Source organism: Prosopis cineraria, unplaced genomic scaffold (assembly GCF_029017545.1).
Source record: "Prosopis cineraria cultivar Desert tree isolate PC_DT_omini unplaced genomic scaffold, ASM2901754v1 PC7, whole genome shotgun sequence".
Lineage (NCBI taxonomy): Eukaryota > Viridiplantae > Streptophyta > Magnoliopsida > Fabales > Fabaceae > Prosopis > Prosopis cineraria.
The window spans coordinates 12212469-12230376 of NW_026555338.1; the positions used below are offsets into that span (position 1 = coordinate 12212469).

The 17908-nt window shown below is 32.3% G+C and overlaps 3 protein-coding genes and 1 long non-coding RNA gene across 6 annotated transcripts; 3 read left to right on the forward strand and 1 right to left on the reverse strand.

Moving 5' to 3' along the window:
- Positions 1 to 540: 540 nt before the first annotated feature.
- On the forward strand, positions 541 to 1671 carry LOC129316483 (TMV resistance protein N-like; the record flags this gene model as incomplete). The annotated part of the gene is made up of 2 exons (XM_054960907.1): positions 541 to 800; positions 957 to 1671. Coding segments are annotated over exons 1-2 (975 nt in total), but the record flags the coding sequence as incomplete, so codon positions are not given.
- LOC129315113 (disease resistance protein RPP2B-like) lies at positions 1650 to 3603 on the forward strand. Its single transcript, XM_054958661.1, has 3 exons — positions 1650 to 2058; positions 3120 to 3394; positions 3490 to 3603. Exons 1-3 carry the CDS (start codon positions 1672 to 1674, stop codon positions 3503 to 3505), a joined length of 678 nt encoding a protein of 225 aa, XP_054814636.1. The 5' UTR covers positions 1650 to 1671; the 3' UTR covers positions 3506 to 3603.
- A 75-nt stretch (positions 3604 to 3678) lies between these two features.
- On the forward strand, positions 3679 to 10186 carry LOC129315362 (uncharacterized). 3 transcript variants are annotated; one of them, XM_054958998.1, is made up of 10 exons: positions 3679 to 4293; positions 4377 to 4849; positions 6254 to 6319; positions 7841 to 7923; positions 8024 to 8145; positions 8759 to 8842; positions 9124 to 9222; positions 9307 to 9350; positions 9459 to 9602; positions 9931 to 10186. In XM_054958998.1, exons 1-2 carry the CDS (start codon positions 3775 to 3777, stop codon positions 4818 to 4820), a joined length of 963 nt encoding a protein of 320 aa, XP_054814973.1. In that variant the 5' UTR covers positions 3679 to 3774; the 3' UTR covers positions 4821 to 4849; positions 6254 to 6319; positions 7841 to 7923; positions 8024 to 8145; positions 8759 to 8842; positions 9124 to 9222; positions 9307 to 9350; positions 9459 to 9602; positions 9931 to 10186. The 3 variants fall into 3 exon arrangements, with proteins under 3 accessions (XP_054814973.1, XP_054814976.1, XP_054814974.1); XM_054958999.1 differs by lacking the exons at positions 3679 to 4293; positions 4377 to 4849; positions 6254 to 6319 and having other exon boundaries at positions 7686 to 7923; XM_054959001.1 differs by lacking the exons at positions 8759 to 8842; positions 9124 to 9222; positions 9307 to 9350; positions 9459 to 9602; positions 9931 to 10186 and having other exon boundaries at positions 8024 to 8292.
- Positions 10187 to 10538: 352 nt separating this feature from the next.
- On the reverse strand, positions 10539 to 17331 carry LOC129315363 (uncharacterized). Its single transcript, XR_008594465.1, has 3 exons — positions 17120 to 17331; positions 10817 to 11032; positions 10539 to 10733 (listed from the first exon to the last, which is right to left on the reverse strand). It is a non-coding gene; the product is annotated as an uncharacterized LOC129315363 (long non-coding RNA).
- Positions 17332 to 17908: the final 577 nt, after the last annotated feature.

Below are 17908 nucleotides of genomic sequence, written 5' to 3' on the forward strand. Positions count from 1 at the left end.
AAAAAAGATGAAAGACTGGCACTCTTTTCTTAGAGGCTTATTTATTAGCCAAGCCATCACATCAAACTCAACATTTATATTTTTCTGTTTATTTTAGTTTGATAAATACAATTAAATCCTTTATACTTGGTAGTTCCATTGCTTTACTGTGTGCCCTACGACTACTTTGTCACCAGCAGCTTCAGTTTTCCTGGTAAGTAATAAATTCATTCAGATCTTTAATATTTCCTTAATTATCTTCTCCAGGTAATCATCATATATACCCATAATTTTTTAAGGTAAATTAATAATGATTTCTTCGTTTTTTATGAGTAGGACGCCATCATGATAGGGTTGGCACCAACCTCTTCTTCCTTCCACTGCCAATGGACCTACGATGTCTTTATCAATTTTAGAGGCGAAGATACTCGTCATGGTTTTACTGGATATCTGAATGATGCTCTAAAGAACGCAGGAGTTCGCACCTTCATTGATGACGAGGAACTGAGAAAAGGGAATAAAACTAAACCATCACTTCTCCAAGCAATTGAAAATTCTAGAATGGCCATTGCCATATTTTCTAAAAACTATGCTTCCTCAACATTTTGCCTCGATGAACTTGTTAAGATACATCAGTGTGTTAAGGGAAAGAATCGGATGGTTTTGCCATTTTTTTATGATGTTGAGCCTTTAGAAGTGCGGCATCAAAAGGGGCCTTATGAACAGGCATTAGTTATGCATACTGATGAGGAGAAGACACAAAATTGGAGGCTTGCGTTACATGAAATAGCTAATATTTCAGGCTTCCATTATGATTCCAGGTAAATTGCAACTATTACCCCCTTTTCTCTTCTTTTTTCTTCTATCCAACTTCATATCAAGTTACAAGTTGATAAAGACAAATCTCTTGTATATGATAATGAATAGGATGAACTTAAAATTAGCATTGACATAACTTTTTTTAATAAAAATTTCAGGAGACATGAGTATGAATACAAGTTCATTGGGAGGATTGTGAAAGAAATTTCTCGTAAAATTGAAAGGGTTCCTCTATATGTTGAACACCCTGTTAGATTAGACTCTCGAGTGTCAAAAGTAAACTCTCTACTACAAATTGGGTTAGATGACAATGTCAACATGGTAGGAATTTGTGGAATTGGAGGATTGGGTAAAACAACAATAGCGAATGCTGTGCGTAATTCAATTGCTGATAATTTTGAGAGCATATGCTTTCTCAATGACATCAAAGAAAACTCAATGAAACTCGGCTTACAAGGATTGCAAGAGACAATGCTTTTGGATATTCTTGGAGAGAACATCAAAATACAAAATTCCAACAAAGGAGTTGAAGTCATAAAAATGAGACTCAAACAAAAGAAACTCCTTTTGATTCTTGATGATGTTGACAAAGATGAGCAATTACAAAAATTAGCTGGTCATTGCAACTGGTTTGGTGATGGGAGTAGGATCATTATAGTGACAAGGGATAGACATTTACTTCAAAGACATGGGGTTGAAAGAATATATGACATGGAGTTATTCAATGACGAAGAATCTCTTGAATTGTTGGGTTGGAATGCCTTTAAAGGTAACCAAGTTGAATCAAGTTACAAGGAGGTTATGTCAAGTGCTATATCTTATGCACAAGGTCTTCCACTAGCCCTTACAGTAGTTGGTACCCAATTCTATGGTATGACAATAAATGAGTGGGAATCTTTATTGGAAAAATTTAAAAGAAGTCCTGATAAAGATATTCAACAGATATTGAAAGTAAGCTATGATGATTTAAATGATTTTGAAAAAGAAATTTTTCTTGATATTGCTTGCTTCTTCAGAGGACAAAATATTGAAGATGTCAAAAACATGGTGAAACATGTTTATGATTTTGATCCAAGTCATGGTATTAGAGTGTTGGTGAACAAATGCCTCATAAAGGTTCAATATTCTCATGTTAAAATGCATGATTTGATGCAAGACATGGGGAGAGAAATTGTTCGTCAAGAATCACCAAAAGAACTAGGAAAACGTAGTATATTATGGCTTCATCAAGATATTGTTCATGTTTTGGAAGACAATACAGTAAGTAACACTAATCGAGATTATCTACTTTTCATTATATTTCCTTGTAAGTTTATTCTTCTTTCATAACTCCTCAGTGAAATATCATTTTATTGGTGAATATTTATATTTCATTGCTTGTTATTTGAAGTTATTCTCTCATGCTTTTGTCTTATATTTCAAATGCATATAATTTAATGAATTAATGGGTTTAATGGAATAGTATTCCTTAGAAGATTGTTTTCAAACAGGAAAAAGAGAAGAAAAGGGCTTTAGTTAACTATGCATGACAAGATGGATTTATAGGACTATTTTGTATATTTGTTCTTTCTAAAGTCATGTGTTGGTTTCAATAGACGGACAACATTTTATTTTCTCTTCTTGTCTAGTGATACTTATTTGCATTCAATTATGTATGCCTGTTATTTTAAGTATTCAAGTTTTTATTTTTGGTATCTTTTTTTTTGACAAAAGAGTGATATATTATAGAAGAAAAATCCTTGAATAACAAATCAAATATAATGATTTAAAATTGTAGAAAAGTTCACAAACTTACACAAATAAATACATAATCAGTAAATCAATCATAAGAAAAAATTCAAAAATTTTAAAAAGCGTAAAAGGTTCAATTTTCAATTGCCAAATAAAATGATGATAGTGTACATTTTCAGTAGGTTTAGAATTGTCTAGATAATTTGAATGAAATGTTAGATAGATATTTTAAATGTTTATACAAAACGAATAAATACGTAAATTCCTTTTAAATAAAAGAAGAATAATTAAGATTATATATGAATAAATAAATAGGAAAATTATATTTACTTTTATGCTATTGTTTGAATTTCATTTGAATAGCCTCTTAAAAAGGAGCCGTTCGTTGGTTGGTTTGAGGGCTGGGTTAATGTATATATTGTGTAGAAGCTGGGTTAATGGGTTTTTTTTTTTTTGAAGCTGAGTTAATGGTTTTTTTTTTTAAAGCTGGGTCTTGGGGTAGTTTCTGTATGTCTTTGATTTTTTTTATTTAAAAATACCGCATCAAACTTTTAATATCTCATCATTTGCATGTATTATTGGCTTGAAAGGGCACAAGTGAAGTCAATATTACAATTCAAGACAATTGGCTCAAATGCATGGAAGTAGATTGGGATGGAGAAGCCTTCAAGAGTATGAAAAATCTCAAAGTTCTTATTTTTAACAATGTGACATGCTCAAAAAGTCTCAAATATCTTCCTAACAGCTTAAAAGTGCTCAAGTGGCAAGGGTATCCTTCTTCAAGTTTGCCTGCTGATTTTCGTCCAAAAAAGCTAGTTGAATTCAACATTGGGTATAGTAATTTGAGTTCCATGGAAATAGTCAGGTAAAATTATCTTATAACCATTTCTTGTTAGCTAAATTGTATTTAATAATTTCTCCATTTTTTTAAAGCTTTATAGATGGCTTTGGTTATTGCAGAATTCAAACAATTTGAGTGTTTTGAATCTTCAAGGTTGTCAATACATTATAGTGATACCTGATCTATCCAATCTCAAAAATATGAAGGAATTAATCCTTGCAAATTGCAAGAATTTAGTTGAAATTCATGATTCGATTGGCGATCTAGCAAAACTTAAAATCTTGGGTGCATGCGAGTGTGTCCGGCTCAAGACGTTTCCACGTTATCTCAAGTTACCCTCTCTGGAAAGAATAACTCTTACCTTTTGCTCAAGTCTAAAGTACTTTCCAGAAATACTTGAAGAAATGGAAGTGATGAAATATCTATATTTAGAAGGTACTGGAATAGAAAAATTGCCTTGGTCGATTTGCAAGCTTACTCAGCTTAAACGTTTACATATCGGACAGCATAAGGGGATTGAGCTCCCAGATAGCATTTCTCTATTGCCGCAACTAAAAGAGATGAGTGTTTATGGTGGTGAAAATTTGTTGTCATATAATCATGAGGAAGCCCAAGAAAAAGAGTTGTGGTCAAAGAAATGTCCAAACATGACCACTTTCGAGTATCGGTATTCTAATATATCAAATGACGTCCTTAGAATTAATCTTGCTCGATTTATCAATGTCGAACGGCTAGACTTGAGCGGTAGCAGTTTCACAGTTTTGCCCGCATGTGTAAAACAATGTCATCATTTGACGGATATTTTGTTGGAGGAATGCAAGCATTTGAGAGAGGTTGAAGGGATTCCGCCAAACTTAATAGATCTTAGAGCGAAAAATTGCTTTTCGTTGAGTTTAGAGTCGAGAAGATTGTTATTGAGTGAGGTCAATTTCTCTCTATAATTGTCTGATATTCACAGCTCTTTAGTTTGTTGTGCATGTTGCTCAACCTTCGTTTTGATTCACAGGAATTACTTGCAGCTCCACACAAACACTCTTCCTATGTCCATTTTGAAGTGCCAGGGACAAGCATTCCAAAGTGGTTTGATATTTGTAGCAAAGGAGAATCTATTTCTTTTTGGTTTCGTAACTGCTTCCCATGTCTGTACCTTTCTGCTCTTCTTAAACCATATGTTGATGCTGTGGCACCGTGGGTTTACATCAATAACGAACTTGTACTTTTGTGTCGGTTGAGGATTTCGAGTCAACGAAGTGATGCTGATCACATAGTTGTGGAGAGTTTCAATATTGAGAATTATCAAAAGAAACAAGCTTTCCGAAAAAAATTCCTGGAATCATGTACATATTCCATGTTCATTCAATCTGACCCCGAAGCGAGTAGAAGAGTTCGGAGTCTATTTAATGAAACAACTTTGCGAGACAGAACATATCAGATTCACAGATCCATATGAAAGATTGGATTCAACTAGTGGAGACCAAGGTAATAATGCTCTCTTGTCCCTATTCTTGTGAATTTCATGTGACTATACTTTTTAATTATTTATATCTTTTAATTTTTTTTGTTTTTCTCTTTAATGCAATATATAATATATTGCTTGCCTTACAGGGGCAGATTATTGTTCTTAAATTTTTTTTAAGGCAAAGTTATGAAAAGAAAACTCATTTTAATTTTCATAAAGAATAATCTTTGAATATTCTGCAGAGTTCTTGAAATACGAGGATGTACAATTACAACATTTGCAGCAATGTACTTCATGCATATATTTCCATCCTTTCACACCCCGACTAATTAAAGTGCTTAGTAGGTTATATAATTCAGTAATGAGTGGATTTAAGCAAATTTACAAGGTGTAGGGAATAGTAAAAAGGATCATATAACACAAAAAGCAATTAATACCAATTCAAAGGTCATGTATTTAAGAATTTAAATCACCATACGTACATGCTTACATTCACTTGCTATGATACTTGAGAGATTTTTTTAGAGCAGAGGCTACTTTAGAATAACAATAGAAACTTATGAGATATCTAATAATATATTTGATGGTTTAATTCTATAAAAAAACTGTTAAATTCTTTTTCCATAGACAGTTGAACATGATAACTATCAAATAAATAGGGAGAATGATGTTCAAGCCCTCTCAAGGGATATTATCTTGTGAAAACATGGATTATTATTCTTAAAAGCTGAACCTTAATTTATATTTTTTGTTTGGGCTAAGCTAAACATGGATTTTTTGTTAGGGCTTTCTCAAAGTTAAGGTTCAGTTTTTAATAACATATCCATGTTTTCCTTTAAGAGGGACTTAAATGTTATTTTCTCAAATAAATATGAATAATACTTCTAAAAATAAAAAATTGTTAACAATATTTGACAATTATTTCATTAAAAATCAAATTTATTATTAACATATTTTATTATTAATTTGAGAATTGTCAAATATTTCTTCTGCCTTGATTTAAACCACACCTTTTTGCATAAATCATAAATTTAAGGCATCATTTTTTAACTTTTATTCATTTTGTAGTAGCGATCGACCTTTTGAGTACTATTCCATTATCCATGCTATCATAGGTATTCTCATGAGACCTTCAGAAACCAAGGTACATTTATAAAATACTAATAATAAACTAATTTACTTCATCATTATCCAAATCTCTATCTAATCAAATAGAATAATGTAAATTGCATGTCAAAATACTAAAGATAATAATTGGCCCTCATTGCTTCCTTGTGGGGAAACACCCTTCTATAATGGGTCTACTAGTCACCAAGGTAATAGACATATAGATTGTCACTTACCTTGTTAGTTGTGGTTTACAAACTTGAATCGTTGTCCAGAATAAAAGTATTAATTGGTGATTGTATTTTTGTAACATATAGATTACAGAATCACAGAGATCAAGGATGATGGTGAAGGTATAAATTCAAGATACATGGATAGTGATGGTAATGATATCTTGGCATTTTCTCTTATACTATTATCAACTTTGATTTGCATAATTTCCCTCAATTTTTATTATTAATCTGATTCAATAATGTTTTTTTATTATGGAATCTTTTGAATGGATAAGGACCCATTTTTTCCAAAGAAACAAATCTTTTTTAATATATAGATTATGAAATCAAGGAGATCACCCCAAAGGAGGATAATGATGATATGAATTCAGAATACACCAGCAATGATGGGCCATCATCAACGTTAATTTAGGGCTTGTTTGGTTTCCATTCTCTTTTTTTAATTTTTAAAAATTATTTTGGAATGTAGTTTTCAAAATTTTTTTCAAAACAATGAAAAAAGAAAATATATTTGGCTGTGTTAATTTGAAAACAATTTTAAAATTAAAAAATTGACCGAGATGATTACTAACAGTTTATAGTGGTGGCTTATAATAATTATTGGTCATGGTAATTGTAATTTTCATTAATAAAATGTAATGTATTTTGAAAATGAGAAAAATAAAATGAAAATAGTTTTAAAATGTTTCTATTTTTTGTTTTCATGAGAACATTTTTGAAAACAATTAAATTGGAAATGCTTATCTAAACAAGTTTTTGTTTTTTAAAAACAGAAACCAGACAATTACTTTACCTCTCCATGTTTATTATTTTCCTCTTGCTTTTCTTATCCAACCGTTTAAACTTATAAAGATCCATTTTAGCCAAAGAAACAGGTCGTTTTTGACATTGAATATATAGCAATAATTGTTAGAAATAACTATTTACATTTCATTCGTTCATTTATTTACAAGAAAAAATTGTCTTGTAATAGAGACATTGGGCCCGTTTGGTTTCTGTTTTTATTTTTTGTTTTTAAAAAATGTTTTGTAATATAATTTTTAGAACTTTTTCAAACAAAATAAAATAAAAATTAGTTTGGTTATGTTATTTTAAAATGAAAAAAATAACGTAATGGTTATAAGTAGTTAATGATGGTAATTTGTTATAGAAATTGATCAAGGGGACTATAATTTCTAATAATCAAATGTAATGGGCTTTGAGAACAAGAAAAATAAAATGAAAACAACTTGAGTATTTCTATTTTTAAAAAATAAAAAAAATCAGTTTTGAAAACAGTTAGATTGAGAACACTTATCCAAACAGGTTTTTGAAAAAATTTTATTTAAAAAAAAACAGTTTTTAAAATCTGAAAACAAACAAGCCCATTGTTGCTGAATTTTGTATGTTCACACATAATTTTGATATATGCATGATTTTATTCATTTAAAGTTCTCTTGATCATAATTCATAATGTCCAATTAGCAATGCCAAGACAAAATAATGTATGTGACTTGGGAAAATAATTATAGTTTGGAATATATCAAGAAATATTTCAGTTAAAACTAAATATGTATGTCATAACAGTTAAAAGAACATAGGCAAATTAACTGTCAACAAAATTTTGTTCTCATTCTCTATTGTAAAGCACTAATCGATGTAATTTGGAACAAAATAATTGTCTTTCAATAGAACAATTCGGCACAAGGATAAATCAGAAAGAACTAGCACTTGGCAAGAAACGAATGCTGATGGGGGATGACAATATTGCATCAGTAAGCTCATATATATATATATATATATTTATGTTAACACTTCATATAACTTTGGACTTTCTTGTTAATTGAGTTTCAATTTATGACATTTTACTTGCAGAGTTCAGCTACCTGTAGATGCAAAAAGAGGAAAAAATTGCTCAATCAATCATAATGAGAATGACACAATCACACCTGAAGTCCAATTTTCCAATGCTACTAGTGAAATAATTAATAATCAAGGTACAAATTCAACCCACTGGCTTCAATATTAAACTACATTTTTACCAATTTCTATATGAATACAACTTTTGATATATAACATATTTCCTTATGTTATAATTTTATCCTTTTTTCCCATTGTCAACTTTCTATTTACCATTTCATGCATTTCAAGTTCCACTAGCATCTTATGTAAAAGACTATAAAAGAGAATATAATAGCAGTAGAAACCTAGTTTACTTGTCCTAATCCTTCATGACTTTTAGGTATATGCTAATGCCATGGCCAACCAAGATAGGTTACATGTACTATTATAATTGGCCTACATAGTTGTATTCATTATTCAACTTAATAACTCAAAGGTGCTTCAAAACTCTATCTAAGCACAACAAATATACTGTTGTGTGACAGCAAATGATATAAATAATGGATATAAGTGGCTCTCCTTGAATTTTTCTGTTGAAGCAATGTTTGACAATCTGAATGCAAATGATACTTAATTACCAGTGTTACCATTTACAAAGCATGATGGTGATGACACCAAGGTACATGCATATATGATATGGTAATATCAACGAGTATACTCAATAGTATATATACAGATTTCTTAAAAAGAATAATGTAACTATAACAGGTCACAATTTTGAAGAAAACAAGTGGCTCTCATTGCGTCCTTGCTGGGAGACACCATTGTCAGAGGGTTCAACTAGTCAACAAGGTAATTTTGGAACAAAATTAACATATGAGGCCACACATGTAAAAATAAAAAATGTATCGTGTGGCCATTATTATAATTTAGCCTAAATAAAGTGGTCTATTTGAAAAAGTTTTAAGGCTTAAGGGAGTGTAATTATTATGAAATTAATGTGTACAGACTGGAGCGATATTTATAATTTGTTGATGGGCCAAACCATAGATAACACAAACTTAAGTCTATAAATAGAGGCCGTGATCCACAGATTGAGCATAATGAGAAACTAATTCTTTGACTCCTTCCAGAGAACCATAAGGAAGTTTGCAATGTTTATAATTTGGAAGATCACGGTACGCCAATCCATCAACATATGGAATCTTGTGACTATGGATTTATCTGTTCAGGTATGCTTTCACATTCTTTTCTATTCCTCTGAATTGATATGAGATTACATTCAAGTTTATAATTGGTTGCAATTGATTTTGCAGTTTGAATATGAACTCGATTGATTTGGAACAAGCAATTCCAACAGGTAATAGACCTATAGATTTCATGAAACTATAAATATTTCGCTATATTAATGTAAGTTGAACAAATGAAAGTTAAAACAAATTTATCTTAATTTGTGTTTGCATGTCAGAATGCCAGCAACAACAAAATATGACTCTCATCAGTGGGGCCGAAATCCCAGGAGGTTCAGAAGATGATAGAAAAGCTAAAGGAAAGGAGATTGTAGTTTACAATGATAGCATAAATGAGAAATGACATCACCAATTTATCACAGGTATTTTTATAATTAGAAAAAAAATATAATAATGAAGCATTTCTCTTAATGGATATGTGCAATTTTTAATTAATGTAATAATTATTTTTTCAATTCTTGGATACAAGAACCAAACTCTGCACCAATTGAACTTTTCCTAATTATTCATTTGGATAAATTATTAAATTTTGTGTGTGTGTGAAAGATAGTTTAAATAAGTTCAATTTTAGGGTCATACTAGGATCAAATAATATGTAAGAAACATGTGCGTGTGATATCACTCTATTGATGCATATTCACTAATATAATCTCCTTGACTCACCCCTTCATCTTCATTTCTAATATGCAGCTAGCTATGGGATATTCACTCTACATCTAGACTCTGTTTGCCTTCATGTCAGTGAGGCAAGCAATTTTGAAGAATCATGTTGATAATAGATGGACAAATTAGTAATCGTTGGGAAAAAATTATTTGCCTTTAATTTTAAGTACTTTTTTATGTTTGTTGAAGTAGCTAACCTAGCTGGAATAGTTTCTAGATAGATAAATATATTAATATTGTTATGATTGTTGTATGGTTCAAATAAATTTGAAACTGTGGGGAATTATCCATTTCTTAGGAGGACTATCAAACTCTTTGGTCAATGGTTATAACTACAAGACCAAAATAATTTAATAAGCAATGGTTTAAAGTCATCAAAAAAAAAAAAATTGAATGCCTTCAAGCCCAATCTAATCCTTCAACTTGCACAGTTGCAAGGCCCCTCCAAGGTTTCCAATAGTTTGAACCACTACAACAAAAATAGCTTTTTGGAACGTTTCTTTTTATATTTTCAAAGCATTTTGTTAACGCTCTAAAAGTAGGAGCTCCTGTATAGACGGGAGCATTTTTCAAATGCTCCCATAGGGAAGGAAAAGCTCCCGTAGGTATCCTACGAGAGCTTTACACAATTAATATAAATACACAAGCAATTTCACTATATACAAACGTTCAACTAAATAATTTGCAATACTACAATATACATAATATTATAATGTAGATTACAACCTAAGAAATTAAAAACATTTGCAATACTCTCATACTTACATGGTACAAATAAATACATCTAACGCTATTCTTACTTAGTTGCAAAGTATCCGTTCATATTCTATCTGCAAAATATAAAGAAAAATAATTTAATTAAACCATAAATATCATATTAATTATGAATAAACACACCGTTCAAAGTCCATACCTCTCTGTTCACGTCCCGTTGAGATAAATTTTTTCAAAATAATATATAACATTAGGCATATTACTTTGAGCCTGTATTTTTTTCTCAAAGATGCAAAAGACATCCTTTTTGTGAAGGCTAGGACTAAATTCAAATTCCCTTATCTCATCCGACAAGCTGGAGCATAACATCAGCTTTTTCACATCTCCATCTTTAGATTGCTAGCTTCAATTACGCCTGCACGTATATACCATGACAAGACATTCAGAAACAAGTCTATGTTAAGCAAGTCAAAGATCAATTTTCTATTCCAGATGCTTAATCCTAACCCCATGATTATGATGTATTGAAAAATTATTAATTAATGTGATATTCATATGCTAATTATATCTTTTGTCATGTTATGCAAAAACACCAAGAAGCATTAAATACTGCGTGCATTGGGCAAAAAGTCTCCACTACCTTTACTTGCTATTTCTATGAGAGAAAGAAGTGGGAAAGGGAAAGAAGAGTCAGAAAGATTAAAAAGAGGTCTCACAACTCATATGCACTCATCAATGTCAGTGGAGGGCTCTCCGCTCTTAGTCTCATGTCTCTGTCACAACATTAAAAAATCCTTCCTACTTTATATTTACTTTCAAGTTCTAAGATATCAGGTTATAGAGGGAAAAAAGTGATTTGACAGTACATGAATTTTGTAGCTACTTGTGAATGGTTGAGAAGGAAAGGACGTCAGGGTTGTTCTGGCTTGATCAAAAGCCACATTGTACAGGTTCTGCAAATCAGCTTTACATAATGAAAATGGAAGAATTTGCTGCAATCCCTACACATTCAATGAGAATAGGTTGAAAATGTATAGGCTTTTCTTGAATAAAGCAATTTTCATTATTCAAGAAAAGCCTACGCAATTAGGGGTATTCAGCTTGCACTCATCCCAATTGGCCTGATATCATCCTGATAATATCGGGACGAGTCTTGTCCCGGCTCGAAAATAATCAGAATGGGATTTTATGGGGCGGGATAAGAAAGGGATTTGGGACGGGATGGGACACAAGATTACCATTGGGACATTTCGTCTCGTCCCAAATATTATATATATTATTTTTTATTTTAAATATATTAATTATATTAATATAATTTATACTTATATTAATTATATCAGTTATAATTTCAATACTTGCAATTCTTATTTAAAATTAAAGTTTTTTTATATTGATAATTTTAATAATATGGAGTAAACATGATGATATCTTTCTTTACAATATATTAATTATATTAATATAATTTATTCTTATATCTATTTATTTAATAACTTTTATTTATAATACATTTCTTGCTTTATTTTTAGAAGAGTAATTAGCTTAGTACATCTCCACTAAAGTAGAAAACAATGATTTAATGTTGTATTTGACTTGCCTGTTGTTGCTAATCTTATAGCATAAGGATCATTTGTATTTGCTATTATAATATGTAGTTGTGATTAATATAATTCAATAATTGACTTTAAATTAATGTGATTTATGTACTTGTGTTATTTTGATTTTAAACTTAATAAATTATATGATTTAAAATTTTAATGAACGTTATTATCCACCAGATCTTTATTTGATATTATCCCATTTATCAGGGCGGCAGGATGTTCCGATTTTGTCCCGATCCTGTCCTGACTCCTAACGGGACGGGATAACTTTTGGGACGGAATGAGACACGAGACCAAAATTCAGTCCTGATCTTTTTTTCAATACGGGACATAGGACAAGGATGTCCCAGTCTTGTCCCGTCCCATAAACACCCCTACAACAACAACAACAACAACAACAACAAGCTTTTATCCCACTAGGTGGGGTCGGTTACATGGATTGCAAGACGCCATTGTGCTCTATCATTTATCAAGCTTTTATGAATATTATTAATTAAGAGATCGCGTTCAATAACTTCTAAGAGTGTTCTCTTAGGCCTTCCTCTACCTCTCTTAATCGGACTCAAAGTTATATGTTCCACTCTTCTCACTGGTGCCTCCCTTGGTCTTCTTTGTACATGTCCAAACCATCTCAACTGATTTTCTACTATTTTTTCCTCAATAGGTGCCACCATCACTTTTTCGCGTACGTGCTCATTTCGAATTTTATCTTTACGTGTATGTCCGCACATCCATCGTAACATTCTCATCTCTGCTACTCCAACTTTATGCTCTTGCTGTCCCGTTAGAGTCTAGCATTCACTATTATATAACATTGCCGGTCTGATAGCAATGCGATAAAACTTTCCTTTAAGTTTATTAGGCACCTTACGGTCGCAAATAACTCCTTTAGCTTTTCTCCAATTAAACCACCCAGCTTGAATTTTATGTGAAATATCTCTACTGATTTCGCCATCATTTTGAATAATGGCTCCCAAATATCTAAACTTTTTCACTTGAGGTATAATTTGGTCTCCTAGTTTCACTTCCAAATTATTGTCGAATAGTCCTTTACCAAATTTACAATATAAATATTCCGTCTTACTTCTACTCAGACGAAAACCTTTCGACTCCAATGTCCTCCTCCATAACTCAAGTTTGCAATTAACCTCTTCTCTTGTCTCTGCTATAAGAACTATATCATCCGTGAAGAGCATACATTTTGAAATTTCCCTTTAAATATGTTCTATTAAAACATTTAAGATCAAGTTGAACAAATAAGGACTCAGAGATGATCCCTAATGTAGTCCAATCTTTATAGGAAAATCCTTTGTTTGACCACTAGGCGTTCTTATACTAGTTTTTACCCCCTCATACATATCTTGTATGGTTTTAATATAAGCAATCCGTACTTCCTTTTTTTCTAATGCTTTCCAAAGCACTTCTCTTGGTATACGATCATAAGCTTTTTTCAAATCAATAAAAACCATGTGTAGATCTTTATCTTTACAATGATACTTTTCCATTAATCCCCTTAGTAGATAAATCGCCTCCGTAGTTGATCTACCTGACATAAAACCAAATTGATTTTCAGAAATACTTGTCTCCAATCTCAACCTGTGCTCAATTACTTTCTCCCATAATTTCATTGTGTGGCTCATGAGTTTAATCCCTCTATAGTTAGTACAATTCTGAATATCTCCTTTATTTTTATAAATAGGAATTAATGTACTTCTCCTCCACTCATCAGGCATTTTCTTGGACCGTAAAATCACATTAAATAACTTAGTTAACCATCTCACCCCTTCTTCACCTAAACATTTCCACGCTTCGATAGATATACAATCAGGTCCGTTGGCTCTACCATTTGCCATTTTCTTAAGAGCTTCCTTTACCTCCTTATCACGTATTATTCGATAGAATGACAAATTTTGTTCTCCTTCACTAGTTACTAAATCCTCCAAGTTACTAGATGAACCCTCTCCATCATTGAAAAGTTTAGAAAAGTAAGTCTCCCATATATTTTTAATTTCATCATCTATAACTAAAGTTCTTCCCTCTTCATCCTTAATACACCTTACCTATTTTAAATCTCTTAATTTTCTTTCCCTACTCTTGGCAATCTTATAAATATTTCTTCCTTCGTCTCAAGGCTCTTATAAAATTCTTCAAAAGCTTTAGAACGAATTTCACCCATAGCTCTCTTAGTTTCCTTCTTAGCCATACGGTACCTCTCCCAATTTTCCTTATTGTTACACAAATGTATGGCTTTAAAACAGTTCTTCTTATACTTGATTTTGTCCTGTACACTATTATTCCACCACCAAGACTCCTTATCTCTCGGACCAAAACCTTTTGATTCTCCCAAAACTACTTTTGCAACCTCCCGTATCTTTTTAGCCATATCCTCCCACATGATGTTAGCACTTCCTTGAAATTCCAAAATTCCTTTATCCAAAAGATTTCACTTGAAAATATCTTGCTTTTCACCTTTTAATTGCCACCACCTAATCCTTGGTGCTACTACTTGTCGACGTTTTTGGATTTTACTCAAAAAATACACATTAAGAACTAAGACCCTATGTTGTGTCGTTACAGCATCTCCAGGGATCACCTTGCAATTTTTACAAAGTCTTCTATCTGTGTTCCTAACCAAAAGAAAATCAATCTGTGACCTTGAGGCTCCACTTTTGTAAGTGATGAGATGCTTATCTCTCTTCTTGAAACAAGTGTTGGCAATCTTAAAATCATACGCCAATGAGAAATCAAGAAGAGTTTGTCCTTCATTGTTTAGCTCTCCAAAACCAAAACCACCATGCACCCTCGCATACTGACCAACTTCCCTCCCGACATGCCCATTAAAGTCTCCTCCAATAAAAATCTTTTCACTCTGTGGTATGCGTCGAATCAACCCCTCCAAATCCTCCCAAAATAATTCCTTAAGACTGGCTTCTGTCCCGACTTGCGGCGCATAAGCGCTAACAATATTAACAGTCTTACGTCCAATTATCATTTTTAAGGAAATAATTCTGTCTCCAATTCTACTAACTTCTACAACGTTCTTCTTCCACTCCTTATCTATAATGATGCCTACTCCATTGCGTGTACTTACTTTTCTTGTATATCAAAGTTTGAAACCTTGAATATCCTTAGCTTCTTCTCCACGCCATCTTGTTTCTTGCAGGCAAAGGATATTGATTTTCCTTTGAATCATAACCCCTACAACCTCTACAGATTTGCAATTCAATGTCCCAACATTTCAAGTACCAAATCTAATTTTGCTCTCATAAACACCCCTATATGCAACAAATTCAATGTCAAGATTAGAGGAGTCAAGGCAAGGGGACGTTGTCATCATTTCATCTTCTTAAAAATATACCTATTTTTGGAGTAGTAGACCTTGAGGTCATTAGCTTCTCGACCATTAGAAACATCTCTAGACATTCTCAACTGTTCAGGAACAATGAGAGTTCCACTCTTATCATGGTAAGCTTCATAGATAAAGTCTACAATAGTGTCCTGCAATAAGCTATTCAGTACAAGATTATGGAAAGTTTTGTATATCTCTGAGATAAATAAGATGAAAGATTTTATCATGATAGTTTATTGTTTGTCCCACAACTATAAGAGAAAAGGCAAAATGGCAATAAACTAAAATGTTCATTTTGAAACCATGTCAATTGTCTTTTGGCGAAATTCCTGCATGAAAGTGTACCCAATAAATTTAATTGAAAGGAGCACCTCATGAATAGCCAACAACGCTAAAGGGGAACAAGTGGTCACTTCAATATAGCAATGCAAGAGTAACTACAAACAAGGGCATTTTTCACAAAAAAAAATGTGAAAACAAAAGCTTTCTGGTGACTACACCTAAGTAGGAAAACTCAACTATAGAAGCAACATGATCCAACAACATTTGTTCAAAAAGTTCAATGTTTCATCATTTCCTGCCATTGCAGAAAAGGGCATATTTTAAGCAGAAAATCACTCTTACATCTACATGGTCTTAACCCTAACTATTAATAGAAATTAAAATGAAGAACATCGTCCACCTTTAATCAAATGAAGCCACCAAGTTTTGATAAAGCATGATTCCATATAAAATCCCATGTCAAAATCTATTTACTATCAATTGAGAAGTCGGTATCCATCAATGAGCATGAAAGGCATATCTCATGATCAACAGGTCCTTTCTCACCAAAAAAAAAGAAAAACGGCTCGTTTACAAAAGTAACACAGCATGTACACATTTTTAAGCTTGGAAGCAAGCAAGAAAATAATTTTTGTCTAACAAAATTTCATGGGAAACTAGCCTATGAAGGTTCTAGGAACTCAGTTAATAAAAAAAGAATGTTCTAGGAAATAAAGTTAAAAAATGAACCGAGATCCAGAATAATGAGTCACAAGCCCTTTGGATCTGTGTAGTGTCTTTGCTTGTAGCTTCAACCTAACGGAAAATGATGAAGTGGGTAATGTCTAACCTCTACTTGTCATTGAAGAGATTGAACATAATTGATGATTTCATTGAGCATGCCTGCTTTTCCTGTGATTTTGTTACAATCTGGTACTAAACCTTGCAATTATTTCATTCTCTCTCTAATCTTTTCCCTTCTAACCTACAAGACGAAACAGAGCTTGCATTGTTTAATTGCCGTAAGAAAAGCCCACAAAGAAAAGGATCGGTCATTTTCTGGTTCTTACTCTTTCCGCTAAGCTATGGCTATAAAAATTTTTCTTACATTTTCTTTTGCTCTTTCAACCAATCCTTAGGTCCTTACAAATTCTGAGGGCCAAGGCAAGTAGAAAAGAAGACAAAAAGAGCACGGTGACTAAATCTGAACCTGAAGAAATAGTGAATAAATGATCGAATTTGGAAGAAGAGCTACATGACTGGTGTTCTACGAGCTAGGGAAGAAGAGCTTTACCAGAAATGGCATCAGAGACCAGCTTCAGCAGAACACGGTGGCGACACGATGGCAAGTCTTCGACGAGCAGCAGCAGCATCGAGCTAAAGGAAGAGGACCGGTGGCGAGCTTAGTGCAGTAGATCTGGTTTGGGTCGCAGATCTAGTTTGGGGGGAGGCATCGAGCTTGAGCAGCAAAGGACGAGAAGAACAGCGAGGAAATTACTGAAGTGAGGTAAGGGTTTCGAATAGAGTGGGCACTGGGGTAAAAACCGAAGCATTAAAATGTTAAAAAAAAAATCTGAAATTAAAAAAATATTGGGCTTATGGGGGCGTTTAAACTAAAAAAACCTCCCATAAGCTTTGATCTACGAGAAAAATTTTTATCCAAAAAGCTCTTATAAGCTTTTCAAAAAAAAATAAATTTTAAAATTACACCTACGGGAGCTTTTCAGCCCATAAACGCTCTCAAAGGCAATAGTCTATTAGAGCTTTTTTATTTAAAAATGTTCTGGTATGTTCCGCCTTATGTTTTAAGAACGTTTTATCTTAAAAATGCTTTTGTATGGGCACTCTCATAACCTATTTCTATAATAGTGAACACATTGGAATTTTCTTTTAGGGATTGTTTTTTGATTTTCTTTTTTAATAGAATTCACTAGAAAATATTTCCTTGCTTACTTGATAAGTGATGAATTTTGCATCGGTTTATATCATTATCATGTTTAATGGTATATTTATATTGAACAAAATATAATTAGGTGAAGTTTATTTTTAAATTAATTTACACTAGAAAATGAAGAAAACTGAA

Coding starts and splice junctions, on each gene's coding strand:
- LOC129315362 (XM_054958998.1), top strand. CDS start 3,775: ATGGAAGTGATGAAATATCTATATTTAGAAGGTACTGGAATAGAAAAA. Junction 4,294..4,376: donor GAAGATTGTTATTGAGTGAG/GTCAATTTCTCT, acceptor TTTGATTCACAG/GAATTACTTGCAGCTCCACA.
- LOC129315113 (XM_054958661.1), top strand. CDS start 1,672: ATGACAATAAATGAGTGGGAATCTTTATTGGAAAAATTTAAAAGAAGT. Junction 2,059..3,119: donor ATGTTTTGGAAGACAATACA/GTAAGTAACACT, acceptor TTGGCTTGAAAG/GGCACAAGTGAAGTCAATAT.